This window comes from Mustelus asterias, chromosome 25, assembly GCF_964213995.1.
Source record: "Mustelus asterias chromosome 25, sMusAst1.hap1.1, whole genome shotgun sequence".
Taxonomy (NCBI): domain Eukaryota; kingdom Metazoa; phylum Chordata; class Chondrichthyes; order Carcharhiniformes; family Triakidae; genus Mustelus; species Mustelus asterias.
The window spans coordinates 25088446-25116380 of NC_135825.1; the positions used below are offsets into that span (position 1 = coordinate 25088446).

The 27935-nt window shown below is 41.8% G+C and overlaps 1 protein-coding gene across 5 annotated transcripts in view; it reads left to right on the forward strand.

The window, feature by feature from the left end:
* Positions 1-27935, forward strand: part of celsr2 (cadherin, EGF LAG seven-pass G-type receptor 2) — a 325531-nt gene that overhangs the window by 240214 nt on the left and 57382 nt on the right. For all 5 annotated transcript variants that reach the window (XM_078242273.1, XM_078242276.1, XM_078242272.1 and 2 more), the window contains 4 exons: positions 7636-7802; positions 20858-21043; positions 24964-25077; positions 26481-26655. In XM_078242273.1, coding sequence (XP_078098399.1) covers positions 7636-7802; positions 20858-21043; positions 24964-25077; positions 26481-26655 — 642 coding nt within the window. The remainder of the gene's footprint in view (positions 1-7635; positions 7803-20857; positions 21044-24963; positions 25078-26480; positions 26656-27935) is intronic.

Below are 27935 nucleotides of genomic sequence, written 5' to 3' on the forward strand. Positions count from 1 at the left end.
ATTCCTCCCATTAATAAGATGTATAACACAAGCTCATTGAGGCCACGCAGAGTGCATTATCACTGCAAGGCAACCTTATTTAAAGGCTCTCGGTTTGGAACCAACTTTTCTTCTGAATGCTGGGGAGTGATACATAAACATAGAAACTAGAAGCCGGAGTAGGTCATTCGGCCCTTCATGCCTGCGTCACCATTCATTTTGATCATGACTGATCATCAAATTCAATATCCTGATTTCCCACCCCCCTTTTCCCCTCATATCCCTTGACCCTTTTAGCCCAAGACTTGTATGTAGTTTCTTCTTGAAATCACGCAATGTTTTGGCTCTGAAACCCTCAATTATCTCCCTTCACTCCATACTCAGTGTGCTTTTCTTTTGAATCAGTTGATATGTGTGTGTGTTATTAAAACCCCATTAGTGTATGTTACTACTTTCTGAATTCCACACATTCACCACTCTCTGGCTGAAGAAATTTCTCCTCACCTCAGTCCTAAAAGGGGACTTTATGGGCGGCACGGTAGCACAGTGGTTAGCACTGCTGCTTCACAGCTCCAGGGACCTGGGTTCGATTCCTGGCTTGGGTCACTGTCTGTGTGGAGTTTGCACATTCTCTTTGTGCCTGCGTGGGTTTCTTCCGGGTGCTCCGGTTTCCTCCCACAGTCCAAAGATGTGCGGGTTAGGTTGATTGGCCATGCTAAAATTGCCCTTAGTGTCCTGGGATGCATAGGTTAGAGGGATTAGTGGGTGGATATGGGGGTAGGGCCTGGGTGGGATTGTGGTTGGTGCAGTCTCTGTGCTGTAGGGTTTCTAAGATTTCTAAGATTCTAAGAAGATTTACCTCTTATCCTCAAATGGATAAAATCCCACTCAGGTCATTATTATTTGTGGTTTTCTGTTTAGTATTGTCACCCGACTGATTTTTGATTTTTAAAAAAAAATCTGTGTATAGAGCCATAGCGCATATGTTATCTACTTTTTACCTCTCGTTGTCTGAAGTATTGGATAGTCGGCCCTTCCTCCCTAGTCTCCTTGGAATTCAGATCTTGAATGAACAAGTCCTTTTTTTTTTCAAAGTTGTAATCTTTTTAGAATAGTTCATGCTATATGGATCAATGGAATTAATTTTAACCCTACCTGCTCAGCAAAAATAGGGCAGATGGACAATTAAAACCAAATAAATTAGTCACCCATTTGGAACTTGCTGGTCGAAGGACAAGAATTGCTTCCTACCCATTTGATACTCACCCAATCATCGAGCCAATTAGACAATGGTCGGAATTTTCCGGCTGTTCATGCCCTGCCATCGCTGAAAGCAAAGACAGAATTTGGCGCTCAGCCAAATCTCCATTCACTGCAGTGGGACCAGAAAATCCCGTTGTGTGAATGGCTGGAAAATTCCGGCCAGTAATTGACAGTGACCAGAGAGATGTGGAGGCAATGGCCTAGTGGTATTATCACTAGACTATTAATCCAAAAACTCAGCTAAAGGTTTGAGGACCAGTCTTCGAATCCCACCACTGCAGCTGGTGGAATTTGAATTCAACAGAAAATATTTGGAATTAACAATCTACTGATGACCATGAACCCATTCTTGATTGTCGGAAAAACCCATCTGGTTCGCTAATGTCCTTTAGGGAAGGAAACCTGCCATCCTTACCTGGTCTGGTCTACATGTGACTCCAGAGCCACAGCAATGTTGTTGACTCTCAACTGCCCTCTAAATGGCCAGTCCGTTTCAAGGGCAACTCGGGAAGGGCAATAAATGCTGGCTAGCCAGCGATGCCCATGTCCCATGAATGAATTGAGCGCTGAACAAAAAGATGAGACAGTAAGAATGTAAATGAGTTGGAAATAAAGCATTAAACAAGACTTTGATCCATAAATTCCAATCAGGACTCCACTTTTTGAAAAATGCTTTGTTGCCTTGCGCAATTGTATACTGCAAAAGCGGTACGCAAATTTGCTTTGGCTTATGAAGGAAATTAATTTGCACACTCAGGATGATGAGGCCATAGATAGTCACGAAGGCTGGGGTTAAACTGAGCCAGGATAAATCCCTTTGGATACGAACATATGGAACTTTCTGAATGGATCATGCACTGGGGAATGGCTCACAACGAAACCAGTATAGCAGAGCATTAGACAGAAACTTGAGTTATTTGAACCATATGGTGACAGATTCTACAGTGTGAAAGATTGATTAAATCTGCACAGTTTGCATACATTCTGGGAAAGCTCAGCATTGTCTTCTGTTTTACCGAAGTCAAATTTACAAAACAGATATCCAGGTTCGGGTGAGACAGATACATCTCTCAGCCCTGCAGGAAAATTTACAGCCGATCCTGCCCTGAACTCCTCGGATGCTTCCTGCCCATACAGGTGGAAGTTGCCCAGGCTCACCCTGCCAAGGTTCTAACCGATTCCCTCTTTAGGAGACCCAGCTGTTTGCTAAGTCCAGATCCCAGTGATAGGGTTCACATGCTCCCTTGTTTGAGTTCACCATGTCTCTTGATACCAGTATAGAGTGAAACTCCCTGCTTGGGGAATCTCGTTCCGTTCATGTCATTTGCCATGTAAGGAAACAATAGAAGTTGTTAAAAGCCAGAAAAAATGGAGACCCAATGTACTGGTTCTTTCTCAATTCTTTTGTGCTTTTGCAGTTTCCCAACCTGGAACCACCATGGGCCTTATATGTATCCAAGTCGGCAAATTTTGATTTTATTTTTAGTGAAGTGTGTTTGTACGTACATGTTAGCAACATTCAGCAGTACATATGATGAATCCGAAGGGGTTGACGAAGTGCTACACAAAATAATGGACAAAATTCTCTGGCCTCCCCTCAGTGTTTTTCTCAGTGGCAGAGGTAGCACTCCATTCACTGGTGGCCGGATCCTCTGGTCCCGCCGTTGTCAATGAGATTTCTCATTGAAGCCACCCTATGCCGTCGGGAAATGCATGGGATGGGGTGCATCGCTAGCGGGAAGAGAGAATTCCACTGGCATGAATGGCCAGAGAATTCCGGCCAATATATTGAAAATTCCATACTTTAGACTACTTTTTTTCAATAATGATATGCAAAAATCATTTATATTTGATTTCTTGCTCTTACTATTGACTGCATTTTAAGCTTCAGAACTATAAATTGGAGACAGATTGAGAACAGTTTAAAAACAAATTGTGTAGAAAAATGAAGTTCTGCTCCAAGGACACCATGACTACAGATTTTGGCTATTGTCCATTTTCTCCATCTGTGATGTCACTGAAATGGAAATTTATGTTGGCTGTGAAGAAAAATTCTACATAAAATATTGTTTGTCAGTCAACCTCCCATCATCAGTCTTAACACCCGTGCTCGGAAATCAAATGAGTATTGGATGACACCAACAAGCATTTGTAACACTTAGCTCCCCAACTCACAAAGAACATCTGCAGCATGACTTGCACATAAAGGGACATAGGAATTATTAGATTTCATCCGATTTGAGAGAATCATAGAATCCCTATAGTGCAGAAGGAAGCCACTCGGCCAATCGAGCCTGCATCAACAACAATCTCACCCAGGCCCTAACCCCGTAACACCACACATTTAACCTGCTAGGTCACCTGATACTGAGGGGCAATTCAGCATGACCAGTCCATCTAATCTACACATCTTTGGACTGTGGGAGGAAACCAGAGTACCCGGAGGAAACCCATGCAGACACAGGTGGAATGTGCAGACTCCACACAGACAGTGACATGGGGCCAGAATCAAAGTAAGAGTTTTAACAACACCAGGTTAAAGTCCAACAGGTTTATTTGGTAGCTACCAAATAAACCTGTTGGACTTTAACCTGGTGTTGTTAAAACTCTTACTGTGTTTACCCCAGTCCACCGCCGGCATCTCCACATCATGGCCAGAATCAAACCCAGGTTCCTGGCACTGTGAGGCAGCAGTGCTAACCACTGTGCCACCATGTTTCCTCCATCCTGGTAGTCAAATGATACAACTGTAATGAAATTGTCGACTAATCCTAGCCATCAATTTCTTATTAATCAATCTATAGCATGCCCTGATGTGAGGCAGAGAAAGTCTGCAATAAAGGAAAACTTTGGGAAACGACACAACACCATCTGTCCCTATTGCAAGCATGCTGCACTCACTATATACAGTGACACAATATTTTCCATTATCTTCACTTAGGCTTCTTTCAGGTGCTTGCTATTAGAGGACATTTATAATAACCTTACTGAGTGTATGAAGTATAGTCAAATATTCATTCTATGTTGCATCTTCTTCACAGATTCTAACATCACGTCAAACATCAATTTGGCAAATTGAAAGGCTAGTGTCACACAATTAGACTGCTATAATTCCCCAGTGGGGGTGCTGAAATGTAAGCTAACTCAATATCTGATCATTACAGTGACAAAAAGAAGTCTTTCTTAATATATAAATGCAAAGTGACATTCATTGGGCAATCATATTTCGGGACTGCCCTGGCGTGAAAGCCCAAAGTCCCATCGAGGCTTTTCTGGCAGCTGATCAAATTTTGCATGGGAAAGTTTCTTGTAATAGGTTCAAAGGTGAATGAGTGTTTGAATTATTTCAGTTTCAACTTTAGGCTCAATTTTTTTCTATATTTGTAAATCCAGAGACAAAATGAGGCAGTGTGTTACACAAGCCTTCCCAGAATCTCAGCACCACAGATCCAACATATTGCTAGACAGAAGAAGTGCACACTGTTCCATAAATGTGGAAATTAAATGTGGGCGACACAGTGGCACAGTGGTTAGCACTGCTGCCTCACAGCACCAGAGACCTGGGTTCGATTCCTGGCTTGGGTCACTCTGTGCGGAGTCTGCATGTTCTCACTGTGTCTGCTTGGCTTTCCCCCACAGTCCGAAAGACATGCTGGTTAGGTGCATTGGCCATGCTAAATTCTCTCTCAGTGTATCCGAATAGGTGTCGGAGTGTTGTGACTAGGGGATTTTCACAGTAACTTCATTGCAGTGTTAATGTAAGCCTACTTGTAACAAATAAATAAATTTTAAATACCGCAAGGCATTATATCGAAAAACCCCTTTGCCATCTATGACTGAATTTCTTTCTTGACTTCTCTTCCTCCTGCACTCCTTGCTGCACAAATACTATAGAAACAAAGCTAACTGGAATGATGCAGGACACCAAAAGGCCATGTATATCCATAGTCATCTGCATTAATACTTGGAAATGGAAACTTAGAATGCGCACAGGGGGAATGTGGTTCTGTTGTACTGTAGGTGTTCTCATTTTAAAAAGATGAGTCCATCACAGTAAAATGAAGCAAATTCAAGGACAGGTAAATCCCATTTTTACGTAGTGCCATTTTACCGGAAATGTCGATTTTACGGAATGGAAGTGATTGGGTTGTAAACTGACAGTTGCGCTTGCTGTGGCGCTGGCTACTGCCCTCAAACACATGGAATCACTTGAACACACACATGTTCAATAATCAACCTTATTTCCCATGGCCTCCAATGTTATTAAAACTTTTGTGTATTTTGCTACAATGCTAAGGGTGAATTACACAATGTCGATTCTTAAGGAAAACCCTTTTTTGCAGAATTAACTCGGCCCCAGCCCATTTTGTAAAAACAGGATTGCCCTGTACAAACAAATGAATTTGATTCATTTCGAACTTGAAAGGCAACAGTGAAGTGATGGATTTTGGAAGGAAGAATGAGGAGCGAAAATAAAAATTAAATGGTACACTTTGTAAAGGGGGCAAAGAAACAGAGGCACCTAGGATTTCCAACCAGGAATCTTTGAAGATAACAGGTCAGGTCGATGAGGAGAACATTGTTCATGCAGGGAGGTATTATGATTAGGAATGCATGGCCTGAAATGATTGTGGAACCAGATTCAATGTGAAGGAGTGAAAATTGCAGGACTATGGGGAAAGACCCAGAGTCTATGGGTTGTATAATCCATGGCCAGAGTGTTGCCATTGTTCACCCTGGTAGGATTTTCCCATCTCGCTGCAGTGAACAGAGATTTGGCTGGGTGCCAAATTCTCCCATCTCGCTGCAGTGGGAGCGTGGCTGGTAAGCTCGTGCCCATTGAGTCTAATTAGATAACTGTTTCATAGTTCCAAAGTGGCAAGATGGTTAAGCGGTCTCCTTTCTGTGGTGTAAGATACTATACTTTCTGAAACAAGTGCAGATCTTACTCCAATTATCATTTTTAAATTTTTGTTTTTAACAATTTGTATACTGATCAAAGTGAGAAAATGCAGCGCTGCACCTTGGGATAACTTTTTATATTTCACTCTGGCTCAACACTCGGATGAATGAGTAACAGGCTGAATGTATAGTGATCTTCTTGTGCTCGAGCTCAATCTATGAAGCATCTCAATCCCAATGTTAGAAGATCTCTCAAAATCATTAAGATATCATACTCATTCCCTGCAATAGGCAACCTTAAAGTCAAATTTGATGCTGAAACTTAGACAATTTTGTAAAGTAAAATATTCAACTGCAACCACGTGTTTTCAAACATTCCCAAGCTCATTTCACCAAGATTTGAGGCTGTCATCTCATTGGCTTTGGTTACCATTTGTAAGCTGTGAATGGACCAAGCAGACCTCTCCTGTGTAAAAAGGTTTGAGCGAAATTTTACTAAAATTTGTCCTGCATTGGCATTTATGCTTACAGTGAACATGGGCGCAAAATTCCCCCCATAGTATAGTTATTAATTGTAGTATTCTCCCTGTGGAATTGCCTGACATTGATACTACTACCACATACAAAATGGTCAGTTGGACGAGTCTCATCAATAAGTCAACACTTGCAGGAGAATGCGACATGAGGTCTTTGTCTGAAAGAAGAGGAGGAGGAATGCATTTTGTCTAAGTTGCTTGACATAATTCAGATATGCTTTTTGACAGAGAAGTGGGAGCTCAGATTGTCTGAGTATTCTCCATGAGTGCCAACAGTGTTGTGGTTCAAGAATGATGGATAGCAGGGTTGTCAGTTTTGTTCATTTGCTTACATGATGGAATATCTCTTTTACCAAGGCCTTTCTGTGAATTAAATAAACTAATTGCACCTAATTACAAACTGATTTATCTCTTCTGTTCTTTTATTTATTCAACCTTCACACCCAGTATCATGAATCTTGGACCCTCCCCTTGGTTTGTCAATTTAATGGAGGCAAGTAATGGGCAACTCTGGTATTTGAGCTCAGCAGCCACTGTCCAGTTTGAGTTAACAGACGTGTGGTCAGCTAAAATAACCAAAAAATGGTGGAAATACTCAGCTGGTCTGATAGGCATTTGTGCAAAGTGGAACAAAGTTACTGACACTTTAAGTCAACGACTTATCATCGAACTGCTAAGCAAAAGTGGCATGAAGATTGAGTTAAATGTATTGACTGTGAGGCCGCTTACATTTTCCCCAATTTCAAAGTGCATCTTCTCATAGGTAAGAAGAATTTGCAACACACAGTTCTCTAGGAAGGCACTCCTCTAAAAATTGCTGATGGTTTAGTTAGGAAGCTAGTTATTAATTGATGGTACAATGGATTGAAATGTAACTCTGCAGTTTGGTTAATATTTCATGCGAACATCCCATCAGATTATAGTAGTGAACAGATTTTTTTTTTGTTTGTCCCAGTAATGGCCAGTCCCCAGCGGTTCCTGGGCAACAGTCTTGTTTCATGGAGTAACCTCGTCAGCACAATCACTTTGCCCTGGTACATTGGGTTGATGTTCCGTACGCGGCAGGAAACTGGCATCTTTATCCGGGCGGACGCCGGCCAATTCTCAACAGTCAGCATTCAGGTTGGTCATTTCCAACATTCTTTTCTTAAAGTTTTACAGATTATTTGTGTGGGGATATATATATATATATCTTGCCAATATCCTGTGTTAACCTGGAAGAAACATTCAAAAAAACAGGTTCTTGGGTGCGCACAATACTTCTGACCTTTTGAACATGTCATTAGTTACCTTTTAACCATTAAATAAGTTATCAGGAAGAATGCTAGTGTGTAAAAATGAAAACAAAGATGCAAGAATGCAAATGCCTTAAGGAAATATTTGTACAATGGACAATCCGTATAGCATTGTTTGTCTAACTTGTAGACTGCAGAAAGCCCAGGAAAACTGCTTTTGCAAACTTTCAATCCACACGGTCATATTGAAACAAGAATTAATATTGCCTAATGTCAGGAGCAGTTTCACTGATGTAATATTAACCATAAAGTGAGCATTAAAGTTTATTTATTAGTGTCACAAGTAGGCTTACATTAACACTGCAATGAAGTTACTGTGAAATTCCCCTAGTTGCCACATTCCGGCACCTGTTCAGGTACACTGAGGGAGAATTTAGCATGGCCAATGCACTTAACCAGTCTTTCGGACTGTTGGAGGAAACCAGAGCACCCGGAGAAAACTCACGCAGACACGGAGAGAACGCACGGACTCTGCACAGACAGTGACCCAAGCCAGGAATCAAACCTAGGTCCCTGCCGCTGTGAGGAAGCAGTGCTAACCACTGTGTCATCGTGCTGCCCCAAATGTCAGGAGTGGGAGTGTAATACAGCACAATTTGAGTTCAAAGTTAGTTTTTTTTGAAGGAAGCACTAATTTTGCTCATTCCATCCACCTGTTTCTTTAGACTCCTTTCATTATTATTTTCTGTGTTGCATTTTTAACTTAAACTTTTCTCTCAGTGTCATGTTGCCTCAATAGCACACTTCCCTCTGATTCCCTATTCCAGAACTTGCATATATAATATAGATTGACACTAATAGGCAGTGTTGCAGGAATACTGCTTTGTTGCAGGTACCAACCTTCATTTGAGGTGTTAAATGGAGCTCCCATCTTCATGATCAGTAAATAACTCAAAAGCACTAGTTGAAGAAGAGCAGGGATCTCCTGGTGAAAATTTATCTAACTCCTCATTATGCGTGCTCTGGACGAAACAAGTCCTTGGTTCATATTAGTCTTTCCATCTCTCTCTATCCTGTGCCAGTCTTTTCATTTGCAATAACTTCCTTCAATTTTCAAACCATCCAGCATTGATATTTTCTTGCTTCCTCTACCTTTATCGCCTTTAAATCTTCCCTCTGTAACGTCTCTTACAAGTCCATTTCCTCGAAGGAGTGTGCTATCCAGTCCCTCTGCCTTTTCCTAGGGCAGAGTTTTACGGCCTCGCGTGTCCCGAAACCATAAAATCCCGCCCGAGGTTAACGGACCTTCCTGTTGTCTGCCACGGGAATCGGAGCAGGCAACGGGCAGTAAAATTCCAGCCCTAATCTTTTTGCAACAAATTTCTTTGCTCAGTCACTCTCCACAGCACTTGATCATTTGTTACTGGTTAGTTAGATAATAGGTTTATCATTTGTTATCACTAACAAAGCTGATTATCTGGGCTATCCGAATCGGATGGCATTGCAGGTGGAGAAGATAGTCAAGAAGGCATACGGCATGCTTGCCTTCATCAGCCGGGGTATTGAGTTTAAAAATTGGCAAGTCATATTGCAGCTTTATAGAACGTTAGTTAGGCCGCACTTGGAATATAGTGTTCAATTCTGGTCGCCACACTCCCAGAAGGATGTGGAGGCTTTGGAGAGGGTACAGAAAAGATTTACCAGGATGATGCCTTGTATGGAGGGCATTAGCTATGAGGACTTGGTTTGTTCTCACTGGAGCGACGGAGGTTGAGGGGAAACCTGATAGAAGTCTACAAGATTATGAGAGGCATGGACAGAGTGGATAGGCAGAAGCTTTTTCCCAGGGTAGAAGAGTCAATTACTAGGGGGCATAGGTTTAAGGTGCGAGGGGCAAGGTTTAAAGGAGATGTTACGAGGCAGATTTTTTACACAGAGAGTAGTGGGTGCCTGGAACTCGTTGCCATGGGAGGTAGTGGAAACGGATACGGTAGTGACTTTTAAGGGGTGTATTGACATGTACATGCATGAGATGGGAATAGAAGGATATGGTCCCCAGAAGGGCAGGGGGTTTTAGTTAAGTCGGGCAGTATAGTCGGTGCAGGCTTGGAGGGCCAAAGGGCCTGTTCCTGTGCTGTAATTTTCTTTGTTCTTGTACTTTGTTCTTTGGATGCTGAATTTACCGCCATCAGAACAGTGATTATCATATAAAAGAGTAATGTATTAGCTGTGAAGTGCTGAGGACACAAAAGGCACTATATAAATATAATGCCTTTCTCTTCATTATGAGTCTAAACTATCATGTATCAATTTCACCTAAAAGCAAATTATTGCGGATGCTGGCATCTGAAACAAAAACAGAAAATGCTGGAAAATCTCAGCAGGTCTGACAGCATTCGTGGAGAGAGAATAAAGCCAATGTTTCAAGCCTGGATGACCCTTCATCAGAGCTCAATTTTAGTCTAACTTTAAATCTTTTGGCTAATTGCGTCCACTTGGAAATGAAAGCAACATTTAAGATGGGATTTCATGGTCTGATAATTAATCCAGTGGTTAGATTAATTTCAAACTCAACTTACAAATCATTCTCTAGATACAGCGTAGATGAGACCAACAGACTAGAAGGTGGAAGAGGATGTAACTGTGGTGTAATTTTGTCATCAATCAAACCTGACAAAACACAGACCAGTTAACGTATGCTTGCAGCTGAATGGATTAAGAAGCATTTTGGACACACAGACCTATTTTTTTCATTACCAAGGTCTTCCAGCTTCATTTTAAAAGTTAGCTGTTGTATTCGAGTACTGTATATCTCCCTGTAAATAATTCAACATCCATCGGGAAATCTGCAAAGTGCATGGCACCATTAACAGATAACAGCTACTGAAATAAAAGGAGAGGTTAAAGTAGAGGTTGAAGAATTCAGTCATACAGATTTGTGGCACCAGTGGTTGCACTACTGCTTGTTGGCTAGAATGGTGTGGGTTCAAGCCCCAGTCCATTACTGAGCCAGTTAATCTAGACTGACAATACAATGCTGCAGTAAGGGAATTTTGTCCTGTTCTTCAGATTAAATCAAAGTCTTTTCTGCTATCTCAGGTGGATGGAAAAGAGCCCGGGTTACTATTTGAAGGAGAGTTGGGAATTTTAGCTCCTCCCAAGACAGTCCAGCCTACTGGCCAATATTTAGCTCCCTATCATCAGCAGCAAAATTGGTCATTCATCCCATTGCTGTCTGTGAGATCTTTCTGTGTGCAAATGACTGCCACATTCCTAACATTAGAACACACTGTCCTTGGGAAAAAAAATAATTCACTGGGATGTCATTCAGTTATGAACTGTATAGTCTAAATGCAAGTTGTTTCCTCCTTTTGAATAATATCAGTATCTCTTACATACTCTAGAAGGAGTAAGCCTATAACCATCAGTTATGGAGCACAACAAAAATCAATTGCAGTAACTAATCCCAACTGGTGTTACTAAGGAAGAGTTATGTCCCAGAGTGGAACCTGGCTTGACTTCACCCCAGCTATTCTTTTACAGATATACACAGATTTATAAGGATAACACAAATTATAAAATATATCTTACACTCTAATGTTCTCAGTAAGTACACAGTCCATGTAAACCAATAGGTGAGATGTGACCAGACCCTCCACACTCTGAAACCAAGTGATAGATGCCACCCAATACAATTTATGTGGATTACTCATCAAATCCCCCTGAGATGCTTGTCATATTGAGATGCTTGCCAATTAGTCTCACTGGAAATCTGACTTTCACACCAGTATTTCCAAACACCACTCTTGAAGGTGGCACAGTGATTAGCACTGCTGCCTCACACCTCCAGGGTTCAATTCCCGACTTGGGTCACTGTCTGTGCGGAGTCTGCATGTTCTCTCCGTGTCTGTGTGCTTTCTTCTGGGTGCTCCTGTTTTCTCCCACAGTCCAAAAGAGGTGCTGATTAGGTGCATTGGCCATGCTAAATTCTCCTTCAGTATCCCCGAACAGGGGCCAAAGTGTGGCGACTAGGGATTTTCACAATAACTTGCAGTGTTAATGTAAGCCTACTTGTGACACCAATAAAAATAAATAAATTTAAACAACTTAAAATGAAGAACACATTTTGGAATCTTCTCTCATACAAGGCTTTCTTTCAGATGCTTTCACCAAGGATCCGCAACCATGATTTCAACCTTTCCTTTCAGTATTCCTCTGCCCTAAAACACCATATGTATTCAAGCTTCCACAAAATCTCTCAGGAACCCAGCCATGCCAACAGAGCACCACTGCTGTCAGGTTGTAGTAAGGGGCCACCAACTTTAGGATCACCGTGGATGTCTGGCTTCTTGTTAGCCGGTATCTCCAGGTCTGCACCTTGCAGCTCTGTTTTTAATTGGGAGCCTCTCTCTCTGCTCCTGACTTCACTGAATGGAAATCTTTTTCCAGATTTCTTTTCTTTGTTCCTTTAACTTCCTGAAACTTTCATTCCCTCATTTCTGAGACTTTCTGTTCTTTAGCTTCTGGGAGCTGCTTTCTATCCCTCTGTATTATCCTGCCAGTACTGGCAGTTTCCGGGTTTCCTGGTTCCAACACTGAAAACTCGAGTGTTTCTACTTTTCAGTGTGAGCAGTTGATTGCTAAGCAACAGCTTAGTTTTTTTCAAAATCCCTACAATCGCTTTTACATTGTAAAATGTCCATTACAATGCAGGCAAAGTTTAAAACGAAACTAAATCAAACGACTTGCAGGCACCTTTGTTGAACATGAAGCTAACTTAAAGTTTTAACCCTCAGCGCACACATACAGAATGTAAATTAGGCTTAAACGTATACCTTATTACTAAAACACAATACAAATATAAATCACTTTAACTATCTCTAATTCCTAACAATACATCACTCCATATAAAAATGTCTATTATAATGACTCACATATTGTACAGAATTATCCAATTGTCCTGGCGGGGCTTAATGTGCTACTGCTCCTTGTTCATATGTTTATAAAGTCATGCTAAATTAATGTGCAAGATTTTAGACAAAAATATTTGTGCAAATTTGAATTTGGTAAATGTAGTTGCTCGCCTGTGAGCTTAGTGGTACACTTGAATTTAGTCATTAGTCAAAAATTGACAGAAATGTTTTGGTACCATTGTAAACCCGCCAAATTGTTGATACTGGGCAAGATTCTCCGATCCTGTCCAAAGCCACTCTGCTCCGAGTGAGAATAATGAATTTGATGTTCCAGCCAAAATTCCATTCACTTTCAGCGGTACCAGAGAATCCCAGCCGCGAACAAGGACAGAAGTTTTCAGCAAATATATTGACAAAGCACTTATTTTTTCCAAGTTTGTTGTGGGGCAAAAAAAGGTCTAAAATTGTATTTAGAATTAAATAATTAAACTGAGAATGTATGTATGAACCTCAAAACTCTGCTTACCATTCACAGAATTGCATGGTTTAAACAGTATTTGTTTTAAAAAGAACTCTGAATATAGACTTTGTCGTATGTGACAACAAGGAAATTAGACTGAAAATGCAATGGGACATGGGATTGTCATAAACTAAATGGCAGAGATACTCAACATTTGATCATAGAGTCATAGAGATATTCAGCACAGAAACAGGCCCTTTGGCCCAACTCGTCCATGCTGACCAGGTTTCCTAAACTGAACTAGTCCCATTTGCTGGTGTTTGACCCATATCCCTCTAAACCTTTCCCATCCATGTCTAATTGCAAGGAAGAAACAATGTAATGTAGATGAAAATGGTGTTTAGGGTATTCTTCCTCCAAATATTTATTTTTGATTCTGTTTTGCACACTTTTTGCCATTTTGAACCTTACTATGATTGTGGCTTTTAAAAACCAAAGCAGTTTCTTCTAGATGAATTGCAAAGACTTTTATCCTCCATGTCAAGTAATTGTAGGAGCTTTGATGTAACTTTGTAGGATACATTTTGTTTCACTGGGAGTCCAGCCCCAGGTAATTTGTGATCTGAAACCTTTTATAATGTGTAGCCACAGCAATCATAGCCACGAGCACATTCACGGGGCAAAATTCTGCATTGTATTTGTTCTTTTAGACAGCCAGGGATTATTTTGGTTGAGGGTGTATTGATTTAACTGCTTTAATTCATTTTTTTATTTTTAAGTAGCTTCAGGATAGATAAGAATGAGTTTGGGTAAAGGGGTCATATCCAAAATGTTGATCTGTCTTTCAATCCTTTAGATGCTGACCAATCCACTGTTAATTAACAACATTTTTAATACACCAGAAGCTAGAAATCACTGTGATCATGATCGATGCATGTTTTTTTGTATTCATTTGGAGTTCATCTGTTATATTAATGGACACATTCTAAACCATTGAAAATAAACAGGTTAATCCCTAAATAATTATTTGACGGGGAGAATGGTACGAGAATAGTCTATCTCTTTTTTTTATTGCCAACAGTAATTTATGGCTATTATTGCGGCTTTGAGCCAGACACCGTGGCACAGTGGTTTGCACTGCCGCCTCACAGTGCCAGGGACCCGAGGTTCAATTCTTGGCTTGGATCACTGTCTGTGTGGAGTCTGCACATTCTTGCTGTATCTGCGTGTGTTTCCTCCCACAGTCCAAAAAAACATGCTGGTTAGGTGCATTGGCCCTGCTAAATTCTCCTTCAATGTACCCGAACAGGTGCCGGAGTGTCGCGACTAGGGGATTTTCACAGCAACGTCATTGCAGGGTTAATGTAAGCCTACTTGTGACATTAATAAATAAACTTTAAAAAAAAAACAAGTTTTGTTTTCTCACACTGGAAACAATCAATTTTTGAAAGTAAGTCATCCACTGTGATGAATGCTTGTAAATACACTGCATGAAAAAGTAGACTGCATTGGGATACCTTTGAACTTGTATAATGTTTGAAATGGTACTTGAAACTTGTACATCTGATGTGCCAAGTGTAATTTTACAAGATGTAAATTTTAAATTTAAACTGTTCGAATTTTTGAAAGACGCAAGAAAATATGGTTGATGGGAATTGGGACAGGAAGCTGCACTTTGTCCTTTCTGGTGGACTTGACTGCCTCTGATCGAGGATTGGGGTCACTTGTCTGCTTAGAGAAGATTAACGCCACTCCTCTAATGGATGTCCATCCTTTTAATAAGGACAGTGTGGCTCCTCTCTCTCCCTCTCCACTTAACTGCCCAGAGATAGACACTGTGTCAATGAAAACTCCCTAAACTAGAGGATATTATTCTGGTGCTCATCCACAAAGAGGACAACAATCTATCTCGCACATCACTGCAGCAAAACCCTAATCTTTTTTCAAATTAAATGTAGCACCTCACACTGCAACCCCACTCGCTTTATTTTCAAAAACTGGCATTGAAAAATGCCAGTAACAATTCTCCTAAAGCAAGTGAATACATCCACTTCTAGGAACATCCTCCATGCCTTAACAGAATGGCTGGGGCCAGTCTTGAGGGAAATTTGCCTTCACAATAGTTCACCAGCTGAGACATGGGTTGAACGCTGGGGTAATGGCAAATTACTGCGGATGCTGGAATCTCAAACAAAAACACAAAAAGCTGGAGAAGCTCAGCATAGAATCATAGAGAATCATAGAATCCCTACAGTGCAAAAGGAGGCCATTCAGCTCATCAAGCCTGCATCAACAACAATCCACCCATCCCCATAACTCCACATATTTACCCTGTTAATCCCTCTGATACTAAGGGGCAATTTAGCATGGCCAATCCAAACCAGAGTACCTGGAGGAAACCCACGCAGACATGGGGAGAATGTGCAACCTCCACACAGACAGTCACCCGAGACCGGAATTGAACCTGGTCTGGCAGATGTACAATGTTGGTAAATGTGAGGTCATCCATTTTGATAGGAATAACAGCAAAATGGACTATTATTTAAATGGTAAAAAATTGTGCATGCTGCTGTGCAGAGGGACCTGGGTGTCCTTGTGCATGAATCAGAAAAAGTTGGTTTGCAGATGCAGCATGTAATTAAGAAGGCAAATGGAATTTTGTCCTTCATTGCTAGAGGGATGGAGTTTAAAAACAGCGAGGTTATGTTGCAGGCCACACCTGGAGTACTGTGTCCAATTTTGGTCGTCTTACTTGAGAAAGAATATATTGGCACTGGAGTGGGTACAGAGGAAATTCACTAGGTTGATTCCGGAGTTGAGAGGATTGGCTTATGCAGAGAGACTGAGTAGACTGGGGCTATACTCATTTGAATTCAGAAGAATGAGGGGAGATCTTATCGAAACATATAAGATTATGAAAAGAATAGATGAGATAGAAACAGGGAAGTTGTTTCCACTGGCGGGAGAAACTAGAATTAGGGGGCATGGCCTCAAAATAAGGGGAAGCAGATTTGGGACTGAGTTGAGGAGGAACTTCTTCACACAAAGCATTGTGAATCTGTAGAATTCCCTGCCCAGTGAAGCAATTGAAGCTACCTCATTGAATGTTTTTAAGGCAAGGATACATACATTTTTGAACAGTAAAGGAATTAAGGGTTATGGTGAGCGGGCGGGTAAATGGAGCTGAGTCCACGAAAAGATCAGCCATGATCTTATTGAATGGGGGAGTAGGCTCAAGGGGCCAATTGGCCTACTCCTGCTCCTAGTTCTTATGTAATCTGGGTCCCTGGCACTGTGAGGCAGCAGTGCTAATCATGCTGCCCTAAGCTAGTTTGAGAGCTGGTTTCAAGAGCAGGTTCACCAGCTCTGACGAAAGGTCTTCCTGACTCGAAACATTGGCACTATTCTCTCTCCACAAATGCTGTCAGACCTGCTGAGTTTCTCCAGCTTTTTCTGTTGAATACTGGGATTAGGTTTTCACTTTTGCAGATGTGGAAGTTGGTTGCCTGTTAAAAACATCCTGTCCAAAGTAAATGAAAAGGAAAATCCGGCAAGGAATAGAGCAGATAGCCAATCCATTACTGTCTATTTACTGTCACTGCAAACAAAATTAAACCAGCCAAACCTGTATCCACTTGTTGAGGATAAAATCTGAATAAAACTAGCTGCAAGTATAAATCTCAGAAATCTCCAACTCGTCTTTAAACTGCAACTGATCTAACGTAAATCCTTTCTTCAAACTGATCTGATTAGTTGACACTGACAGCCTCTAATTTCAGTGAAGAAACTGACATGTGGGTTGAAAATGTCAGTTTAAAAGGCAGGCCCCAGCATATATTAAATTTATAAGGAATGATAAGGCTGCTGATAAATAAGCTGCACTTATTTAAATGACATCGTTATTGGAAACTGAAAAGTATGATGGATAAATTCCCAGGATATGTTCGACATTTGAATTTCCCATGTTATTCACCCAGATTGTTTATGACATGATGACAGCTGTGAGTGCTGTCTTAGCAGAGTAGCTCACAAAAATGATTAGGAACATGAAATGAAAAATGAACTGTCCTTCTAAAGGAACCAGTCTGTCTGGAGTCCATTTGACGATGATGTATTAATGATTCTACCGCTTAAACCTGTAGGCTGATATCAGTTTTATTTATCGTATAAAATGTACTTTTTCGAAATGGAAAGTGCCACTTTGGAACCAGGCCAATTTTTTATTTTATTCATTTCTGGGACATGGGCATCTCTGGTTGGCCAGCATTTATTGCCCATCCCAAGATGCCCTAGAAACTGAGTGGCTTGTTAGGCTATTTCGGAGGGCAGTTGAGAGTCAACCACATTACTGTGGCTCTGGAGTCACATGTCGGCCAGACCAGGTAAAAACAACAGATTTTCATCCCTAAAGGATATTAGTGAACCAAGTGGGGAGGGGGGGCGGGGGGCGGTTTGTGGTCATCAGTAGATTCTTAATTCCAGAGATTTTTAAAATTGAATTTAAATTCCATCATCTGCCATGGCGGGATTCTAACCCGGGTCCCCAGAACATTGACTGAGTTTCTGGATTAATAGTCTAGCGATACCATCACTAGGCCCTCCCCATTTGGAAAGTTATAGCTGCTAATTCTGCTCAGTCTCAGCCTGAGGACCCTGACTCAGTTTTTTGTGTGTGTGTGTGTGTGTGTGTAAGTGTGTGTGTGTGTGTGTGTAAGTGTGTGTATGTGTAAGTGTGTGTGTGTAAGTGTAAGTGTAACATTGATGGAGGCAGAAGGTCATTCAGTCGGATGTTCGTAGAAATTAACAGACCTGAACAGATTAAGCTTGAGCCACATACTTGCCGTCAGCTGTTGGACGCACTCACATCTCTTGAGTTAAAAGGTTGTGGGTTCAAGTCCCACTCCAGAGTCCTGAGGAGAAAACCTTGTTTATGCTCTAGTGCAGCAATGGGGGAAATGTCATACCTCGAGGTGCTGTTCAGGACACTATTTCAAAGAAGAACAGGCGAGTTATCCCAAGTGTCCCGATCAATATTTATTTCTCAATCAGTATCACAAAAATTGATTATCTCACCAGTTCTGTTTGTGAGATTTTGTTATGTAGTTATTGGTTACAATCCAAAGATGTGCGGGTTAGGTTGATTGGCCGTAATAAATTGCCCCTTAGTGTCAGGGGGATTAAGAGGGTAAATATGTGGGGTTATGAGGATAGGACCTGGGTGGGATTGTTGTCGGTGCAGGCTTGATGGGCCAAATGGCTTCCTTCTGCACTTTAGCTTCAATGATTCAATGACTACACTTCAAAAAGCATAAAACAGCTTTACTGGCTGCAAAGTGATTTGGGGTCATTAGAAAGACACTATATAAACGCATCATCTTTCTTTCACTTCAAAATAAATTCATTTAAACAATTGGAAACAGACATTTGAGGTGAGGAATAGGCTTAGGTTTAAAGTAATAAAATGTGCATGGAACATGACAAATTATCAATGCGAAATACAAGGCTTGCAATTAATAATATGATGGCAGCCAATTGACCCCGAAGAAGTCCAGCACAGAGGCCTGTTACTGAATGTGCCCCAATGTGGCACAGGACTTTTGTTTTACGTAATACAGATGCCTCATAATTAAGTTTGATTATCAGAGTTTTGTTCCAGGGTCATAGTGAGGCTGCCTTTAAATTTACATGAAGAATGAAACAACAGTAGTGATTATTGAAGCAACTGGAGAACTCGGAATTGAAAAACTGACAACAGGATCTATGACACTAGCATTATCCCTGAAGATCTAACAGTCTGTTTTTAATCACTTTGCCAAAGAAATCTAGTGCAGAAGAATGCGATATACATCAAGCAATCAGCCTAATGAGTCATGTGCTAAAGGCCATCCTCAGAATCCTAATGGCTAGAGATGGAGAGAAATTAAATTAGAGATTTCAGATACTCATTGTGCCTTTGTGGCAGATAAAGGATCAGGAAATGCAATGTATCTTCTGAAAAAAAAATTGAGTACATTTGCCCTTGTCCTTCTTGTGAAGGATACTCCTTCCCCCACCCCTGTCACCACCCACACCCTTGGTGCCCCACGTTGTCCCAACAAAGCTCTGGCACAAACTAGGTTTCTAGCTGCCCTCTACTGGTCGAAGGTACCCATGTTGCATCCCGAGTCCTCGGAGCACAGAGTGAGAGTTACAGCTGTGAGTGAACTTGGGTTATCGTGCTGTTTTATGTGCAGGCATGGAGAGCTTAAGACTCGTGTTACCCGTGACCCTTAACTGCCTGAAAGAGGAGACTTTTTCTGGCCTGTTTGACTTAAATCTTGCTCTTAAACGCTAGGGGGGTTTGCTGTGATGAATAAATAGTAGAAGAACTGTCTCTGGTTTGTCATCATGCTTGTCTGACATCATTGGGACGATTCTCCCCAAAACATTCTAAATGTTGAATTTGTGTAAAAACTGGAGTAAATCATGCTGGTTTTTTCAGCGGGAGTTTCAAAATGAATCTCCCACGCTCTGTGCATTGCAGAGAGCCCGAGGGTGAATCACATGAAAAATCGGTGGCCGGGGCCTATTGCCGCTGGAGACGCCGGCAGCGTAGCGCTGAGCGGGCCACTGCACATGCGGCGATCTGTCAGCGCTGAGATCAGCGCTGAGAGGCCAGCCACGCGACCCCGCATCGATGGCCTTATGACTCCCCCACGGCCTGATCACTGGCACCCTGGACGTGTCTGGACAGCCTTGATCCCCCCTGCACTGAGCCCAGCCTGCCTCAATCCCCCGTAGCCCCAATCTCCCAATTCTCCCCCCGCAGCCCCCACCCCGATCCCCAGCCCTGATCACTGGCCTCCCTTCCTCTGTCACTCAGCCCGAGTACAGACTGGCAACAGGAACTCCCAACCCCACCAATCTCCCTGCTCCCCCCCCCCCCCCCCCAGAGGCCCATGGCCCATTAGGCCCCAGCCCCTTGGCACCGCCCAATGCTCAGTGGGCAGTGCCAAGGTGCACCGTGGGCATTGGAATTTTGCCCCTTGGGCAGTGCCGGGGGGAGTCTGCATGTTCTCCCTGTGTCTGTGTGGAGTTCCTCTGGGTGCTCTGGTTTCTTCCCACAGTCCAAAGGATGTCTGGTTAGGTGCATTGGTCACGCTAAATTCTCCGTCAGTGTACCCGAACAGGTGCCGGAGTGTGGCGACTAGGGATTTTCACAGTAACCTCATTGCAGTGTTAATGTAAGCCTACTTGTGACACTAATAAATAAACTTTTTTAAAAAAAACTTAAAACAATGCCTTCAGCTGGCTCGACCCTAGGCTCTGGAATTACCTCCTTTTATCAGTCAGCTTCTTTACCTTTACTTTCCTCCTTTCTGACACTCCTTAGAACCTACTTCGTTCCTGTCCTAAATTTTTTTTACATGGCTTAGTATTGAATAACTTGCCTTTGCACTGCCTTGGAATGCTTTACTATGTTAAAGGCACATATATGAAAGCAAATTGTTACGGTTATCATTTAATTTTTTTTTTGCTTTTGCGACTGTCTATTAATTATGTTTAACATTGATATCACGATCTTTGCAGCTTGATGAGGGAAATGTGATGTTAAGTGTGTATCGCTCGAGCAGTCGGGTCACAGCGCTGACAATGGACCAAATTAAAGTGAATGATGGTGATTGGCACCACTTGCAACTAGAACTTAAAAGTTCCAAAGATGGGATGGAAAGCAAATATACAGCTGTCATGTCTATAGACTACGGACATCACCAGGTAATGACTGACAATATGAAAAGATGTTTCATACTTTTAATTTACTATTTTTGCGTGGAAGAAAGAGGAAATTGTGAATTAGTTTGTCATAAAATCTGTCTGTAAATATTTTTCCTCGTATTCTCTACATTAAGGAGTTTGCTAATGACTCGATGAGTAAATGTAATAACAGAAATTTTGCTACTGATCATGTCTTTCAATCCTTGAGTGAATGTATGTGCAGGACAGACCCTGAATACGGTGATGATCTTCACTGAGATGGTTTTACATGATGAATAATCAAATGGCTCTTTAGTGTCCAGGCTTATTCATGAAGAGTCAGCAGCTGAGTAAAGTTTAGAGGTGCCACCACTCATTAAACATTACTCTAGAATCAGTCACTGCCTTCAAGCAGAGGAGGGCAAGGATGAAAACAGACATGATTGAGGTAGCATTCCCATTATACCATTCCAAAATAATCTAAAGTCAGCACTAACTAATTTGCACACAAAAAATATCATTTGCTAAAGTATCTTAAGCATGTTGACCCCCTACAATGTGAGGAGCTGTGCACTGCTTCCTTTTACATTCAGCATTCAAATCCTGTCCCCATACACTACCATTTTTTCTTTTCATTTCTTCATCTGGTCTGATCCTCCACCATCTGCTTCTACCACCTGTACTGACCACTATTTGTTCTCTGCTAATAACAGTTTTTGACTTTTGTCCAAGTCTGATGCCATAGCTATTGTCACCATCACTGCTTGTACATCTGTTGCAAAGCTTCAGCTTCAACTATTTACGTTTTTAAAAATTCATTCATGGGACATGGACCTCGCTGGCTGGCTAGCATTTATTGTAAGAAGTCTCACAACACCAGGTTAAAGTCCAACAGTTTTATTTGGTAGCAAAAGCCATTCGCTTTTGGAGCGGTGCTCCTTTGTCAGGTGAGTCGGAGTTCTGTTCACAAACAGGGCATATAAAGACACAAACTCAATTTACAAAATAATGGTTGGAATGCGAGTCTTTACAGGTGATCAAGTCTTCAAGGTACAGACAATGTGAGTGGAGAGAACGTTAAGCACAGGTTAAAGAGATGTGTATTGTCTCCAGACAGGACAGTTAGTGAGATTTTGCAAGCCCAGACAAGTCATGGGGGTTACAGATAGTGTGACATGAACCCAAGATCCCGGTTGAGGCCGTCCTCATGTGTGCGGAACTTGGCTATCAGTCTCTGCTCAGCAACTCTGCGTTGTCGTGTGTCGTGAAGGCCGTCTTGGAGAACGCTTACCCGAAGATCAGAGGCCGAATGCCCATGATAGCCAAGTTCCGCACACATGGGGACGGCCTCAACCGGGATCTTGGGTTCATATCACACTATCTGTAACCCCCATGACTTGCCTGGGCTTGCAAAATCTCACTAACTGTCCTGTCTGGAGACAATACACATCTCTTTAACCTGTGCTTAACGCTCTCTCCACTCACATTGTCTGTACCTTTAAGACTTGATTACCTGTAAAGACTCGCATTCCAACCATTATTTTGTAAATTGAGTTTGTGTCTTTATATGCCCTGTTTGTGAACAGAACTCCCACTTACCTGACGAAGGAGCAGCACTCCGAAAGCTAGTGGCTTTTGCTACCAAATAAACCTGTTGGACTTTAACCTGGTGTTGTGAGACTTCTTACTGTGTCTACCCCAGTCTAACGCCGGCATCTCCACATCATAGCATTTATTGCCCATTCCTAGTTGCCCTTGAAAATGAGTGGCCATTTCAGAGGGCAGTTGAGAGTCAACCACATTGCTGTAGCTCTGGAGTCCCATGTAGGCCAGACCAGGTAACCATGATGTGGAGATGCCGACGTTGGGCTGGGGTGGGCACAGTAAGAAGTCTCACAACACCAGGTTAAAGTCTAACAGGTTTATTTGGTAGCACGAGCTTTCGGAGCATTGCCCCTTCATCAGGTGAGTCATGTGAGATTGTTGATCGAATGTCTTCCAAATGCAGGTGAGAGTTTTGTTATACTACTGTCGACTTTGAATAGGGGAGAAGCTGGATTTGATGTGAGGTGGGAAATTGAACAGAATTCAGAGATAATCTTTGAAACTCAGGAAACTGCGTCCATTCTGTGCTTGCCTTTCATTATTGTAACGCATGAACAAAGGGTCTGGAACAGTTTTGTTTAAAAAGCTCCTGTCTCTACTTGTTGGTTAATAATTAGTGTGGGTCAAAAGCGCAAATTGCTTCTTACTGATATTTTATCACTTAAGTAAGTACCTCACTGGGTTATAAGTCACAAAAGACTTCAATGGCAAATTGACGCTGAGTTGTAAAATGCTATGTTCTATTAGATTAGAAGAAGGGATTATTAGCAGAAATAAACATATAAAGACTGTTTCATCATTGAAAATCTAGACTTTGGGAATCTGCTTTTTCCACTAATTGAAAAATGAAAATATACAAAGGACTTGGTTTGTTGAAACATAGGAAGGAGGAGCAGGCGGAGGCCATTTGGCCCTTTGAGCCTGCTCCGCCATTCATTATGATCACGGCTGATCATCCAATTCAATAGCCTGATCCTACCTTCTCCCCATGTCTGTTGACCTCCTTCACCTCAAGTGCTATACTGCCATAGCTAATTGCCATAACTAAAATATGAGAAGCCCAGTCACATCTGTTAATCTATCAGCATTGCATCCTTTGGGTATCCATTGTTAAGCCAATTGCATTGTTAAAGACAGGTGATATAAATGGACACCGCTAGAACAGTTGGGTGTGCGGAAACAGAAAGAGGCCACCTTTCTGCTGAGCCTGTTCCGAGAATAAACCCCCTTACGGTAAAATACAAGCTTCAGATTTACTCCTTGACCAGATAACATTTTTGGAATTAACATCATCCTTCCCTCCTACTGAAATCCGCAAAAATCACATCCATGTCCCCATCACTGCTATGACGCTGTGTAAACAATGTACACAATCTAACAACTCACCATCACAAACATTTCTGAACCTCCAACAGAAAAGGAGTTCCTGTCATTCCCAAGACAGAGCATGGAAGTCTCTGAGTGACAGAAAATATCCTTTCGTGCAGAGGAATATTTTGGGACTTTACTTTGAGTTAGTGAATTTTATGGTCATCAATGGCTAGAATTGAAATATAAAACATTTGTTAACGTTTCTTCAGAGTCTTTTCCTGAGGGTGTCTTCAGCTACCACAAAAAGCAGGATATAAGCTCTGCAGAAGAGTTGTATGGACTTAAAAGGTTTAACTCTGTTTCCCTCTGCACAAATGCTGCCAGATCTGCTGAGTTTATCAAGCATTATCTGTTTTTATTTCAGATTTCCAGCATTCGCAGTATTTTACATTTAATAAAATATTTGCCCTGTCTCAGCATCCATGTTGCATTGAAATCAGGAATGGTATGAGTTAAGATTTTCCCTCTAGGATCTGCCGATTTCATAAGAGTATCTATAATCTCAAAGTTCTGAATTGATTGCTAATTTATTTATTTGATTTTCACTTTCACATGCTAGTCATGCCTATGGCGCCTCCAAGTGACATTTCAATTTAATTCACTGTCAATCTTGTGTCTACTCAAGACCAGTTTGACAGAGCTCTATTTCATGTTGTATAGTGTCCTAACAGTCATCACACGGAGAAAAATCTTGCCACGGTTAGTAACGTTTATCCTATTGTGAGCTAATATGAATCAGGACAAATTAATAATCATCTGATGTGATCCATTTGAGCAGCATAGCACTGTATACTTCAGATTTGGTTTGAAAGTGAACCTTACTAATTCTCTGATTTCATTGACACCACAGAGTAAAAGATCATTTATAACTACCAAGCAATATATTTGTCAGTTTCTCTTTAGTTTTTAAATTATGGTTCTTGTGATCCCTTGCCCATTGATTTCTGGCTCCATCTACTTCACAGACAATGGTTGAAATTGGTAGCGAACTGCATGGGTTGAATCTGAAAACAATCAGTGTTGGCGGAGTCTCAGGGAACGATGGCAGTGTTCTTCATGGGTTCCGAGGATGTATACAGGTACAATGAAGAGCAGAATATGAACTGTATATACTATACGCTATACTGCTAATATAATCAATTGTGTTCAGTGTCATTAGTTTTGTTTCCTCAGCTACCCTTGTAGGTAAACAGGTATTTTATGCTACTGCAGTTACATTCAGTATTAATAATGTTCAATGGGTTTCTCTTCCCATAATGAATGACTGTACCATGTAGTGTAGTACAGGGCCATGGAAATGAAGATTATTTTGGATTCAATCCCTGCTTGATGTTGAATTCATTATGGTAAGCCAAGGTGGCAGTTGATCAATATTGTCCTCAGCAACCTCGGACGTAGGAGGTGTAAAAGTAGCACGCGTTTCTGACATTGTTGCTCTCCTACAAGCCTTTACTGGAGATACACATATTTAGATACTTGAAGTAGGAAAATCAGGCTTATTTATGTTGGCCCTGTGGTTGAATAACAGACTGACATTTACTATTCAATCTCAGACTTTGTAAATTCACACTAGCGAGTTAAGTCCAAACGGAACACAAGTCTGATTTCCGTCTCGAACAATAGTTCCCGACTGAGATTGTGGGATCAGTCAATTTTCCCTCCAGGATTTCTGCTCATTATTAGTGTTCCTTGGCAATTGTTTCATGTCAGACACACAGATGTACATTTGTCTGAGTGTTGCTCCTCTTGCCTTGCGAGCTGGAACACTGTGATTCTGTGACCTGTCAAAACGAAATGAATATTGCCCAGTTGACAGTCAGAGAGTTTGACCATCTGTAGGAAATAAAGCCAGGTCCTCTGACTGCGAGATCAATGGCCCACTCCTGGGGCTCCCACACTGACGTAAGGAGCATCTCCTGATTCCTTAGGAATTGTCTGGCTGATAAAGCTGGAGAATTCCCATTAGCAGCTGGTTTTAGTTCTCAAAATTATAGTTCAGGGCTGCTACTGAAAGAAAACCCATCTGACATTTTGACGCGAATGTGGAAATTCAAAAGTAATCATAATCCATTTGTGCAGTAGCAGGGCGGCACAGTGGTTAGCACTGATGCCTCACAGCACCAGGGACCCAGGTTCAATTCTGGCCTCGGGTCACTGTCTGTGTGGAGTTTGCGCGTTCTCCACGTGTCTGCGTGTGTTTCCTCCGGGTGCTCCGGTTTCCTCCCACAGTCCAAAGATGTGCAGGTTAGGTTGATTGGCCATACTAAATTGCCCCTTAGTGTCAGGGGGAGTTAGTAGGGTAAATAGGTGGGGTTACGAGGATAGGGTCTGGGTGGAAGTGTTGTCAGTGCAGGCCTGATGGGCTGAATGGCCTCCTCCTGCACCAGTAACCGAGAGGTAAACTGAGATCTTAAACAGCTACCGAGGCAAACAATTTTGTCGTTTCGGTGAGCCACTGTAAAATGATCAACTCCTTCCTCAGGGGGTGCGAATCGGCGAGACGCCATCCACAGCAGTGGCATTGAATGTAAACCATGCGGAGAAGGTGAACGTGGAGAGAGGCTGCAGCATTCCTGATCCCTGTGACTCCAGCCCGTGTCCTACAAACAGCTATTGCAGTGACGACTGGGATAGCTACTCCTGCAGCTGTGACCCAGGTAAAGATTTACAACCACTTCAGTAATGGGGTCAGCCAGAAGCTCAGCGTTTTATAGCCTGTGAGATTCTCGTAAAACACAAAGGCAGGCTCGCGGGATTCAACGTTGTCATTTTCGAGGCTTCACAGCCCGAAGATCATCCACTACAATCTCTAGATTTGTTACCATAAAAACTGTTAAACATATGGGTATCATTATGCTGTCACATTTCTATTCCGAATAATGTATAAAGTGATAGATACTCAAATTAGCCAGCCTTGAATTTCAGTCAATGACTGACTTTAGTTGAGTGGTGTTCTGGGGAAATCCAAATGTCCAGTGTAATTGATGTTGGTGCTTGCTGACTGGCAACCTGCATAAATTTCGAAGTATAGAGTTGTATTCTGTTAGCTACTTTAATGATCTGAAGGAGAAAGACACAACAGTATTAAGCATTATTAATGTTAAGCACTTCCTTCATGCTTGCCCGTAAATCAATTCTCGCTGCCAAAATAGCATCTAAAATAATCACATTTGATTAGTCCTTTGTTTGCTCAGAGAGACGAACCTGAGTATCTTTCTGGTTTGACTTAAAGCAAAAATTCAAATGGGACTGAGACGTTACAAGCTGGTCAGGTTGACATGCGCAGTGAGAATGATGCCTAAAGTAAACTAAGATAACATGTGCCAACAAGAAGCAGTTTGCAAGATCTTAGATTAGATAATGTCCTACAAACCGGCAGGGATTCTTCAAGGGGATAAACGTAGAAACATAGAAAATAGAAGCAGGTGTAGGCCATTCAGCCCATTGAGCCTGCTCTGCCATTCATTTTGATCGTCGCTGATCATCAATTCAATATCCTGATCCGGCCTTCTCCCCATATCCCTTGATCCCTTTAACCCCAAGATTTCTTCTTGAAATCACACAATATTTTGGCCTTAACTACTTTCTATGGTAATGAATTCCACAGATTCACGACTCTCTGGATGAAGAAATTTCTCCTCACCTCAGTCCTATAAGGTTTACCCCTTATCCTCAAACTATGATTCGTAGTTCTGGACTCCCCATCATAAGGAACATTCTTTCTCAATCTACCCTGTTAGAATTTTATAAGTTTCTGTGAGATCCCCTCTGACTCTTCTAAACTCCAATAAATATAGTCTTAACCGACTTAGTTTCTCCTCATATGACAAACCTGCCATCCCAGGAACCAGCCTGGTAAACCTTCACTGTTCTCCCTCTACAGCAAGGACATCTTTCCTCAGATAAGGACACCAAAATCACGCACTATACTCCAGGT